The sequence below is a fragment of the Festucalex cinctus genome, chromosome 2 (genome assembly GCF_051991245.1).
Source record: "Festucalex cinctus isolate MCC-2025b chromosome 2, RoL_Fcin_1.0, whole genome shotgun sequence".
Taxonomy (NCBI): Eukaryota; Metazoa; Chordata; class Actinopteri; order Syngnathiformes; family Syngnathidae; genus Festucalex; species Festucalex cinctus.
This window is the reverse complement of record NC_135412.1, coordinates 7,445,196-7,458,793: the sequence shown is the minus strand read 5'-3', so window position 1 is coordinate 7,458,793 and position 13,598 is coordinate 7,445,196. Positions and strand designations below refer to the sequence as shown.

General features: G+C 37.9%; 1 protein-coding gene across 3 annotated transcripts in view; it reads right to left on the bottom strand.

Annotated features, from left to right (window-relative positions):
• Positions 1-13,598, bottom strand: part of mitfb (melanocyte inducing transcription factor b) — a 34,963-nt gene that overhangs the window by 7,050 nt on the left and 14,315 nt on the right. For all 3 annotated transcript variants that reach the window (XM_077512552.1, XM_077512554.1, XM_077512553.1), the window contains exon 2: positions 10,124-10,355. In XM_077512552.1, coding sequence (XP_077368678.1) covers positions 10,124-10,355 — 232 coding nt within the window. The remainder of the gene's footprint in view (positions 1-10,123; positions 10,356-13,598) is intronic.

Sequence of the window (13,598 nt, the reverse complement as noted above, 5' to 3'; positions counted from 1 at the left end):
TTGTATTGTATTGCTGGTTTCTATAAGTGTGATGCGATTGTGGCGGTATTAAATCGTTAAAGTCTCCACTGAAGGCCCGTTCACCAAAATCATGACCCGCAACTATTACTGATATTAAAGTTTGTTTTTTTTAGTCATTCAGCCGGTGCTATAAATGAAATTTCAACCAGCGACAAATGTTGCACCGAATGTTAGCACCAATGCTAATGCTAACCAACGCAACAAAAGACGTACAAAGCCCGAAAGTTAGTGATCCACTGTTCTCATGATGACAAGTCAGTGTAGGATCCACAATTTACAATGTAATAACAATTTATAATGTCAATATAAATGAAAACAAACATACCTCATAAGGATGATATCCAAGCATCTCAAGCATGATATACACTGATCTATAACGTCCAGTCTAAGAACCACAATCTTGAATTTCAGGTTCCAACTAAGATCTAAGCTACGATGGACCGTCAGTGCTTCTTTTCTCAGGACTGAGACGGCTGCTAAGGAAGCAACCACCGGCTCGTCTTTAAATGCCGAGGGAAAAAAAAAAACCTTCATTAGTTATGCGTGTTAGAGAATCCCGGCGGATACAATGAGCCTTTTCAAATTTGAGTTGTTTCATGTAAAAACTGAAGTTATGCCTTTATGGCGTATCACTTGATGTGAGGATGCTGCAGTAACAGGGAGCGCCTTTGTTTGGCGAGGGCCACCTCTTCGTCTGCAACCTGCCTCGGGCTTTTACTTGGCCCAATCCAGTTGTTTAACCCTGTGGATGCTTGCCAAGAGAGGCCACGTAAGCACAGGATACATAATGAGGACTATTTATACCTTTGTTCTCTTATATCCTCAATTCCCCCGTTTCCTACGTTTCATTTATAACATCAGAAATAATCATCAAGTAGTAACAATTGCCTGTCTCTTTGGCATGGCAATAATTGCTATGATTAAACCAGGATTTAATAGGCCAAAAGACTCCCAACCTGCGGTTGAACTCTTGTATACGTCTGCCACTTTTCAGGCAACAGACCAATGGAAAAATCTGACTGTAGATGTTCTACGGACGGACTGCTGCGCTTGTGACTCCAGAAAGATGAAGAACAATCTAGAGTACGATTCTGAATGGTTTTGCATCAAAATCTTTCCTTCCACCTGTCATACAATCAGGTCTTGTGTTCCTGCGACTGTCACAAGTACAAACACTCTCTTCTTCATGCTGGGATGCAACAGCATTGTCCCGGTGCCTATGTGAGCTGCGTTAAAACACGTCCTGCAGTGTAGGTCTCACCTTGGGCAGCAAATTGCCATTACAGGGTTGTAAAAACGACAACACTCGGGGGGCGGGGCGGGGGCTTGAGATATTTACAGCTCGTCAGAGGAACTTCAATCAACCGTGGCAAAGAATGGGATTGACTCGCCAGTGAATTCAACTAGATGGAATGTTGTTATCTTGAGACTGATAACTTCATTCACTTCAGTGGTATATCTGTAATAATCAATTACAGTTCAAATTTGAAAAAAAAAAAAGAAGCAAGAAGCTTGGCAACGACTTGCATGGAAAACAGAAAATATTCCACCATTAAAGTTAATCCTGAAAATAGACTGAGTGTTATTATTCAGAGGACTAATCCAGATAAATATACTGTACTTGACCTATTAAATTTGCAAGCCTGAGAGCATAGGGGCATAAACAAACAACACATTCTCATTAAACCATTCATGGTCTTTACTTCAAATTAAAATGGTTCAGTTTTAAAGCCAGACCAAAAGAATTAAATGCAGCATTTTATAACTTTCTTATAGTCAGTCTAAATATTGCATCAGTTGTTTGGTATTTTATATAGATTCAGTCATCAACTTTAAAGAGTAACTTTTGTTTTTTAGAAGAAACGATAACCTCTTGAGGATAAGATAAATAAGATTGTTGAGGGCAAAAGCGTTTTGCATACTTGTTGATCCTTAATCCCTATTGGTCAGGGAGTTATCAGTAAGACTAGACCTATAAATTTCATTATTCATAAAAGTTGCATTGGGGTTTGTCTGAAAGTGCCACTTCCAATAAATACAGTCATGGTAATGTGTCATGGTGACTTCAATTTCAAATCATTTATTTATTTATTTATTTTTTTATCTGTCATCATCAACGTTAAAGTCTCCTCTTCTTCCGACAGGGTCACAAGATTTGAGGATCAAACCCACAATTTTTGGGCTGGGAGATGACCACTTTACCACCCGAGCCATGACGCCCCGACTGTGAGTTTAAATATCGCATTTCGCCGGTGTCAGGCGTGTTTGGCCACTGCCCCTACCCCCACTTGTGTAGCTTTTGCGGAGCTCATGTGGCACATGCTGGACTGCACCTAGGCCAGCCAAATCAAGCCAACAAGTTAACGATTGTTCATACTACGTATGTTCCAATAACAAATAAATATTCGGTAAGCGGTAATAACATGGCCAGAAGTCAAGGAACCAAATCTTACTACAATCTACTTCTACAAACAACAACTAATTTAATGCGTTATAACTAGTTTTGGTACATAATTTTAAATAATCTAATGAAATCTGATTTTGACCAAAAGATGGTGTAAACTGTGGACTGGAAGCTACTGAGTCACATTCACCATTCACACTCACATTTACACCTTTGGGCAATTTAGATTTCATGAACTTAAAATTCCTTTTTATTTTTGGTGGGAAGACAAAGTGCCCACAGAAATCGCATGCAACGGCTACACACCAGGCGCAGATCTAATCCTGAGGTGGCCACACGAGACTGAAACCTGGCCACTCCAATTGTGTGTGTTCTTGTCACATTTCTTCTTGTCCAGAATGTTGTTTCTTTGAAAGGCGTAACATTTTAAAAGAACAACAAAGGCATCAAAGAAGCATTGTAACCTCTGAAGAGAAGGTCGGTTTTTGGCATGCGTATTTGTGACAATGTTTCTTACAATAAATGGCATGCAGAGAGGAAATACTAGCAAACAGGGTAGCTATGCAAGTGGTGGCAATAACTTGCTCACTAAACGAAAAAGAAAAATACTAGTCTAGTCACAATTTACAATGTCACATCTATACAACAAAGGCACAGTCTCCAAACTTAACTCATTCTCTGCCATTGACGGAAAAAAACGTCAAATGATGCATTTTTGCTGGGCTGGCAGTGAATGTGTTAGACCCCATGGAGATGGTTTGAGATGAACGTGAAAGATGGTTGAACACAAAGCAACCTACCAGTGCCGCACATTTATGGGAACTTCCGCATCAGAGTTGCAAAGAACTTTTATGGAATATTTCGTTTCATATTTCCATTGTAGAAAGAACAGCTGTTCCTGCTGCCTCAGGTTGTTACCTCAATGAGTACGATGAGACAGGAAACAGCATGAATCTCAATGAAAAATAAACTACATGGAAAAATATATACCGGTATGTACGGTCAGAATTGTGGTAATAGAAACTGATAGTGTTCTTAATAAGGGATCGGTGTAAACTTGCTATTACAGTGATATGAATTTCATCATTCAAAGTTTCAAACCTTAATCATTCCCTTATTTTATTGATGCCTCTTTGATAAATGTTAAGTGTTATGACGTCCGATTTCAACCCATCCCTCCCAGTGATTCAAAAAACAGAACCTGACTGTGAGGAAGATATGATACAAACCAGATCTGCCCAATTGCATTTTAATCTACCGTAAGTATTCAACATGAGAATAATTCTTTTCATATGAAACTGACTTTATTATTGCAGTATCCAAAGCAAACAACACTGTTGTTATATTGATTATTGTATCCTCCTTTGGCCAGTTCCTGAAGCAAGCTAGCTTTTGCTCGTTCGACAACTGCTGACGCTCGACTGTCCATTCTCGCTGCAACGTGTTTTGCATTAAGGTGACGCTGTAGGCTTGATGTGCGTCCCTGATAAGTCTTTGTTAAACAATTTGCATACAACCGTGCTCTTCTCCACGCTTCTATCGGCCTGTTAAAAGAAATTTTTTTTCCATCCAGCAGGGCAAGCAACGTGGTCTCGCCACTTTCATCATGTCGTGAGTTTTAAGTTCTGGTTCAAACGCAACAAATTAGTGTTATCAGTGTGCCAGGAATTAGGGCACTGAGAAAAGTTCTGTTACCAAGAGTGCAGGAATAGAAAAGTGTGAAACATGTTTGTGATTTTTTAAATGCAATCAAGAGATTTGAAATGTGGATAATAGGCTATGATGTAAAAGTAATGTAGAGCAATGTGGCTCAAGATAAACTGAAAACTAAATTTGGCCATATGTGCATCTTATTGGTTGTTTATTTGCCTTACGGTTGACTCTAGGGCAGGGATGTCAAACTCATGTTAGCTCAGGGGCCGCATGGAGGAAAATAAATTACCAAGGTGGCTGCATCGGTAAAATAACGGTATATAACTTAAAAACAATTGCCGTCAATTAGACGCAGATTTTCGCTATTTGTGTGCCAGCCCTAAATTACGGAGATCAACTGTAATCATATTGTTTCAAAAAAATAATACAAATGGAACGCGGCAACACTGGACGTGTTAAATCTACCTGTTTTGCATATATATATATATATATATATATATATATATATATATATATATATATATATATACATACATAGTTCCCAGAATGCATTGCGTGACGCAGTTAACGACGTTATAAGGATGCTAATCCTTCTCATATCTATTTGTTCTATTTATTTACCAGTAATTGAATTTGCGTCATATTTAACACGTTTGTCGGTCTATAATTAAAAAATGAATAAATAAATAAATAAATAAATAAATAAATAAATAAATAAATAATAATTAAACAAACCGTAACTTTAAGTTGTGTGTAAAATAATGACATCCAGGACGATTCCCACGTACAAGTTGAATTGCTCATCTGAGGACTGCTTGTGAAGTTACAAATTTTATATATTTTGATTTTGGCTGACTGATTAATAACTCCGACATTACAATTTTAATTATGTATGTATGTATGTATGTATGCATTTATTTATTTATTTAATTATTTATTTTTTAACTTCACAAAATCATCTCGCGGGCCGGATTAAACCCCTTCGCGGGCCTTATGTTTGACACCCCTGCTCTCGGGTGTACTCTGCCTTCCACCGTAAATCAGCTGCAAAAGGCTCCAGCTACCCGCTGTCCTAATGAGAACAAGCGGTATACTTTTGAAAATGGACAGACTGACAGTAATGTTAGCATAAACAGATAGCACTAACAAGGAGGGGAACCCAGGTCACAAATGGCAATGACAGAGACACCCTTGTCTAAATTTCAAACCACTGTACCATCAAAAATATGTGATGCTCTTTTTAAGGTCAATGCAGTACATATAATATTGAGGTTTTAACAAGCCAGGGAAGAGATGGGGGAGATAAACTGTCAAATACTTCAGAAATTAAGATTTTATTATTATTATTATTTTTTTTCTTCATACAACCAGTTGATGTTGACTACACACTTAGCCGTCGGTCCAAAACAAATGAATATCTTGCAGCTATTTTCAAAACTATTTACATCATTCTCACCACAGAATTACTTCGGTGTTGTCAGTTTGTTGATTTCCGGATTAGTCCTAGATTAGCAAATGAAATGAACTAAGAAGTGTTTTGTAATATTTTAAGCATGCCCTTCTTTTCCCAACCAAACTAGCTTTTTCACTTAAGTAAATATCTTTCAGCTGCATTGCCACAATGAGCAAATTGTCATCATCAGTTGATGTACAATCTGAACGTAGCATAACATGTTCCCCTATTGATGATCTCATGGGAAAAATCACCATTTGCAATTTTCAAGTTTAACGTTTCCTAAATTTATCATTTATGTTTAAGAAAAATCTCAGTTGACCACATTTATTGGATCCCCATGTGGGACGCAGACTTGAGACTGGAATGTCTTGTCCATACACATATAGGAGCTTTTGTTAAAATTATGTGCACTGGGGCTATAACTGGAGAAAAGGTGGTTTTACTGCGAATTGACCTCGCCGCTTTTTACAAATCTCACTTGCTGCAGGCGATATCAAAGGATGCTAAGAAGCAGCAGGTTTAAATGTCACTTAATGTATTCTGTGAAACACAAACCACTGACTGACTGCATCTGCAGCGACAGCAAACAAGACAGCTGGTTGTTGTTCAGATGGTTTTGGAGCCTTAAGCAGCCCCCTGAGGGCATCAGCAACACAAGATATTTAGACTCAGAAACATGCACAAAGCATGCTGTTGTACTACAGAAAGGACGTGTGATTATTTTTTGACTTGTATGCTTTTGGGCATTCCGTGATGTTCCTGCAGGATACTTAAACAAGAAGGGACCATTAGCAAAAGAATGGACCACTTTGTGTGATGACTCGATGCTAACATGCGCTGTGGGACTATATGGCAACTTTCAATCATCATCAGTGTGTGCAAAAGGTAATTATCGAGGAAATAAAACCTTAATGGTAGTAATGATAGTTTAACACAGTGGTTCTCAGCTGTTGTCACTCTGGGAAGCACATTTCTCCATTGCAAATTAACCACTTATGGAAGTCAAGAACAAAGATGCTATTGTTTAAAAATAGTTTCTGAAAGCATGAACAATCTTTAAACATGACAAGTTATGCTTGTATGTACAAAGGGCAATTGAGAGCACATGTCACACACCTCTAGACACGCCATGGTGGAGGTCAACGCATTATTTTGAATCTGGGCAAGAAAACTGAACATTGGTCAAGGACAAGATGGACACGTCGCCTTTCACAAATCAACAAAAATTGACCTCAGATCCCAAATACCCAGTCCATACATCTATGTTTACTCTGAACAATTTGTTGAAGATCAGCTTCAACATGTGGCCACTTTAGAAAATGTATGTTACATACTGAATAGACGGTACATATCTCCCATTAAATCTTAAAGTTTTGTATTGAATTTGTCTTCCAAGTTCCTTTTATATCGAATCATCGTTTGCAAGACTGAAATTACTTCAGTTATCAATGGCACAATTTACCCCACTGAATTCTGACTAATGGCACAACCTACCCCGCACTGGGGGCAAGTTGTGCCACAAAACCACTTTTTTTATTTATATTTATTTTTTTTGTTTTATAGCTGCATTTCTCAAACAGTTTATTAAAGATCCAAATTGATTGCTCCAAAGGACGCGCAACATTTGTAATCCGCTTGCATAAAAGACACCTTAAGTAAAAATTGACACTACTTATCTCACTCTCCCTTGCTCAGAAAACAGTACTGTTAGCACTGATACTTGTGCAACCCAACATGAGGACTGTCCTTACTAGTCCACCAATATTCTAGATGACCTTGGTCTGGCCCTATATCAATGACATAGACACTATTCTCCATTTTATTTTTACTATTCTCCATTTCATCATCCACATTATCTTGAATGGGTTATCCGAAGGTCAAGTTATTATTGTTGCTTTACACCGCTTTAACGTTCATTACAGCTTTTCGGTCATTACCAACGTGTATTTTTGTATACGTTGTAAGGCATATGGGTCACAAGTTACTGATTGTACAATCCAAGAGAAAATGTACAGGACTTTGTTCTTTTTGATGTGCCATAAATCTCCAGGGAAAAAAAAATATTGAACCCTTTTAGGAAGTTATCCTCCAAACATTTGAAAGACGTAGTTTTTTTTCCCCTCTTAAATATGCAGTGGAATGAAAGCGGCGTGGGCTAATTACGAGCATTCTTCACTGAATTAGTGTTCAGTGTGTGGCAAGGCTGTGCTCTCCTTTGTCTTGATCCCTAAACTGATCCCTTGCTTATACCCCAGGAGGTCATAGGTCACTTGGTTAATTAAGGGTCCAATCAGTCTTTAGATAAACTCATCTGAGCTTAATGTTTGCACTTTTCGAGGTCCAGCAGCTCTGCCTGGTACCCCTGATCTTTGCGCGCACTCTGCTAATCTAACCACAGACAGGGGGAGTAGGTTAACCCAGCTCAACAGCGCCAAGCCGGAGCGGCCTTTTCATTTGACAACTTCAGTCAGCGAAGAATGTCTGTAAGCTCTTGCCAAACCAGAGGAATAACTCCAACACGGCGTATTGTACAAAAGGTAAAGGTTTGAGGAGGGGCGCCCTAAAGCTCTCAAAGCGCTGCAGATTAGGTTGATGCTGCGTGAGAGGACCAGCGTTTGTGGCCCTTGTACTGTATTTGAGCGCCATGGCCGGCCCATGCCACACACATCCAAGGGCGATGAAAGTGTGGCTGAGCAAGCAACCATGAAATCTCTCAATGTGCTGCGGATGGATTTAGTTCAACAAAGATTACTCAATAGCTGCCAGAATATGGGCGCTTTACAACACACTCAATGTGATTTCTTTTATAATCAGTACAACTTTATATGCACTGTAAAATTTTTAATCGTAATTAATCGCATGACTTCAATAGTTAACTTATGATTAATCGCAACTATTATTTCTCTTATAAATGAGCAAGGAAATTTTTTTTTGAGTTATCATACTCAACGGAAAAAAAACTAATAGAAATATGGCTGCATCTTTTAGCCATTGATACAGCAATTTCATTCATTCATAAAATTTAGTTAAAATGAAAAAGATGTAGTGGGGAAAAAAAGAGAGAAAAAAAAAAGAGTGTGATATTGATTTGTGTTGGTCATTTTTCTGCCACTAGATGGCATAATTGCATTTTTTAAGATAATGGTGACAGTTCAGTGAATTTTTCTTTTCATAATAAGAGCAATCTAATCTTTAAAATGAAGTAATTTATGAAATTCTGCACATTTTTTACAACTTGACCCCAATCTCTACAAATATATGCATTATTAATAAATGTATTACTGCTAAATTTGACTGGATATGTTTGCTGCGTTGTGAGTGGAATTTGTTACTTTCCAAATAAGGGGCAGTCATTAATCGTGCGTTAAAAAAATTAGTGGCATTAAAGGAACTTTAAATTAACTCAAAATTAATGCACTAATTTTGACACCTCTACTTTATTTATAAAGAGCTTTAAGAACAGGCGTTGCTGTATACAAAGTGCTGTACATAAACATCAGTTTTGCAATAAACAAGAACAAAGCAAACATTTTGAAGTGCGAATACAGGGTTTTTTGTTGTTGTTTTTTACAAGTAAATACATTTTACATCAGTAAATAAATAAGAAGTAGTTATGGTAAATGGCACTTCATTAACATAGCGTTTTTCCCCACCTTACGAGGCCCTGAAAGTGCTTTACATTCGACGACTCATTCACCTACTGATGACACAGCTTCAGGAGTAACTGGGGGGGTTCAGTATCTTGCTCAAGGATACTTCGATGTGGTCACGATGGCATAGGATTGAACCCACAACCTCTGGGTTGGGAGACAACCACTCTACCACTGAGCCACACCGCTCCGTTTTATGTCCTTTCCTCATGCAGCCATGAAGTATCATGATTAAATTTGAAATTCAAATACTTATAATACAAATACTTTGATTTTTAGGAATGTTTTTAAATAAGGTCTGCAAATGCACCATGACAAAAAAAAATACAACTTTGACAAATTAAGTAACTCTTCTGAAAACTAACTAAATTAGCCAACTAGCTAAAAACAAAACAAACCACCACCACCAACAACAACAGCAGCAACACATAGCTGTCAATGTTTTTACAGGACAAAACGGAAACTTACCAAAGAGTGATGTCAAAATGCGCCCTCAAACGCTACGGCTTCGAGCCGTACAGAAAAACCTCAAGAGTCTCCTGGCCCTCGCACTGCCAGGGAATCAAAGCTATGAAAAGATGTGAATGTAGCTGAGCAAATAGGATTAAAGATGGCTAAATCCAAATGGCTGGAAGCACAGCATGCATTAAAGAGGAATTCTCTCAGGAAAGATAATCCCCGTATACACATTCTAACACACTTCACTCACCCCTGCATATTTTTTTTTTTAACACACACTCATAGTAATTCCACGATTGCCTGACTGTCCACACACCACCGTCAATACAGTCTATAAATACTGTACACTGCTCAGACTGCAGCAATGACACACGCTGATTCCAGAGATGGAAATATTGTAGCGGAATAAATCACACTTTTGTGTCATCTTCTCCTGTTCCTGCTCCAGCAACCACAACCAGAGACTAGAGTGCGTCTTACCTTCAGCACTTCCATGGGCACCTGTGCCGGGGCCGGCGCAGGGACGGTGACATTGATGGCAGGGGTCTGCGCAGCTGCGGCTTGCGGGTACTGGGAGTCTTGTTGCCTGCGCTGCTCCCGCCGCTCCTGCTCCTGAAGCTGCTCGCGCATCAGCTGTTGACGCAGCAGGATGCGCGAGGTCGTGGCCGAGGAGCTGAGGGGAGGCTTGGAAGCGCCGCGCTGCTCCGACGGGCTGCGGGGAAAGGGGAGAACGATGCCAGGTGATTGAGGCGGGACAGACGGAGCGAAAGAGGGCGCGGGCGGGGGTTGAAAAGGTGAGATGAAGAGCGTAAAACTTGAAAGTGAAATGAGAGGGCGGAGAGAGGTCAGGTGAAGAGAGGGAGGTCAAGCAAGATGATGAGAGATTTAGCAGTGTTGATTCACTTGCGTGTCTCCCTCGACACAGTTGCTCGGTGTGGGGCCACTAGAATTGCTGTACATGGCACTTCTGATCACTTTTTCGTCGTAGTCCAGTGGTGTCCAAACTACGGCCCGGGGGCCATTTGCGGCCCGCCGTCCATTTTTCAGTGGCCCGCGACATATGCTAAAAATGGCATTTGACTCAGTTCAAATAAATTAACAGAAACAAAAATGTTTCGAGATGGTCAAAGTAAGAAGGGAGGGTGTCGAAAAACACAGGTGCCATTAAACATTATTTTAGTTAACAAAAACTAATGAAATAACTAAAACAAAAATTCGAAAAATGTTAAAATTAAAAAATAAATAAAAAAAATGCTTTTTAAAAACCGAAAACTAACAAACTACATTTTATGTTTACAAAACGAACTAAAACTAACTATAATTATAGCAAACTTGTCCTTCTTTTTAGTCTTTGGTAATTAATTTAATGCATGAGCTTTTGGGGATGATTTCAAATGTGATTTTTAGTAGATTTATTTTGATAAAAACCGGAATAATGACGATTGAAAGTATGACACACAGAAGTGACGTCATCTAGCAGCAGCCAATAGAAAAGCACCTTCAGAAGACATCGCTCCCATGGTGTTTTTTTTTTAATATTATGCACAAGTAATACACATAAAAAAAACTAAAACTAATACTGAAACTAACTAAAACTAAGCATTTATTAAAGAACTAAAACTAATAAAACCTAACAGAACCACCCTGAAAACTAATTACAACTAACTAAACAAAACTCAAAACAAAACAAAAACTAAAATAAAAAAATTCCAAAACTATAATAATTGGAATTTGACCAAACTGTAACATCAGATTCAGTTTGTTTACATAATATCAAATCCACACGTATGACTTGGCCTTTTTCAAGTGCACACTGTCTAAAACACGATTGTCAAAGAAGTGGCACACTAAGCTAGAAGATTCATACACACAGAAAAAAAAATGTATACATGTATTTTTAAATGTAAATATTTATCAGGGTTTCCCCCAGAAAACTTTAGCGGAGAAAGCTAATTGGGCTTAGCCTGGCGGGGGGCAAGGAAAGCTGCGGGCTAATAAAACATCGGTGAAAAGCCTGATTTACTAATAGAGAATGAAAATATACATCAGACACAATCACAGCAAGAAGGACGTATTACTTTCATGGTCAAGTCTTGATGCATTTGTTTGTGTGTATATGATTACACAAAAATGACACAATTTCCATGGAACTTCATGGAGGGGTAGGACATACACCAAGGAAGATGTATAATAATAATAATAATAATAATAATAATAATATTTTTTGATAATAATAATAATAATATTATTATTATTATTATCATCATCATGTTTTGTTTTGTTTTATAATTTTGGGCTGATCTACATTTCTACAATCTAGTCTGCTAAATTTCACTGTACATTAGCTACTTTTTTTTTTTTTTTTTTTTTTTTAAATAAAACAACCTCATTTCTTTAAGATACATTCCAACATGATCAAATGAACAGTATGGCCAAAACATCTCTAAATTCAGTGTCATGCTCAAAGCGTTTTGCATAACAGAAAGAGGAACATGAGGGGTTGTTTCAGTTTTCCCACTCTCTTCAAACCTAGACGGCCTCTCCCCAGACAGAGCCGGGCGCTCCTAAAATAGAGGGACTCTGCTGAAGCAGAAGTTGTCGGGATGAAGCCTTCATCGAGTGAGTGATCCTTTTGATAAAACTCAGCAAAACGTCTGGCCAATCCAGCTGTGCAGTAATCGGACTAATTAGCCGGCAGAGTCTAACACAGCTTCGGTCTGCCGTGTATTGAGTGGGTGTTGGGCCCTCAACGTACGATAATTCCCTTCCATCTCTCCCAGCAATGAATATAATCTCATTGTCTGAAGACACGCCCACTGAAGCTTGGACAAGAGCAGAAATACAAGATACAGTAGGCAAAGAAACTACATTTGCCGTGCCATTATCAACTGTAACGAAGCAACAAATTGTTTACCAGAAATTTCTGAGACGAGACATGGCTTTTATCAGTACTGCTATCACTATGTTGTCAATCCTGGCTTCTGATCATTTAATCAAATACCTGTACAACAGATATAAAAAATCTAAACGCCCTTATTCAAATGCCACATTTTCTTTATTTTATTTTATTTTATTTTATTTATTTATTTTTTTTATTTTTATTTTATTTTTTTTTATTTTATTTTTTTATTTTATTTTTTTTTTACATTTCACATTTCACATTTTCTTTATATTGTAGAATTAAACAAAGATAATTCATGTTGAAACTTTTTTTCCCACAATGCAATATGACCTGACCTGAAAAACAATTATCTTTTAGAGAGAAGGGAACCAAAAAAGTAAACAACAGAGATAATGTGACTGTACAAGTGTGTACATCCTCAAGGAACTGGGGTTGGGCTTGTGCTCAGAAATAACTTGTAGGGGTGTCACGATTCGCCAACTCCACGATTCGATTTAAATTTCGATTTTGGGGTCACGATTCGATTTTTTTTTCGATTTTTTTTTCGATTTTTTTTTTTTTTTTTTTTTCGCTCCCCCACTTTATAACACAGAGGCATATGCTTCTGTAGGCTAAGGCTAGTCTATGATCATTGGTTCTATTCATTGTACAGTAAATCTTATTTCAAAAGATCGGCTACATATAGGTGATGCAATTTCCATATTATTTTTGTGTAAATTTATGTAATATATGATAATTGACATTAGGCAGGAATGATCAAATTCAAAGAATTTATTTACAATATAAAGTTAACCGTCTTGTTCTTACTGAAGTGTAAAATAAAAAATAAAAAAACAAAAACAAAAAGTCACAGTGGGTGCCTGCCATCTATTGACTGTTTTTGGTTACAACAGTGTGCTGTGCGTTCCTCTTAAAATAATGTGCAATGTGCAACAACAACAAAAAATATATTGTATCCAAAGTCATGGAACAAATACAGCCTGAACAAACTATATCCCAACATTTACAGTTGCTGGGCATACTGTAGCGTGGTTCAAGTACACTAATTAAATG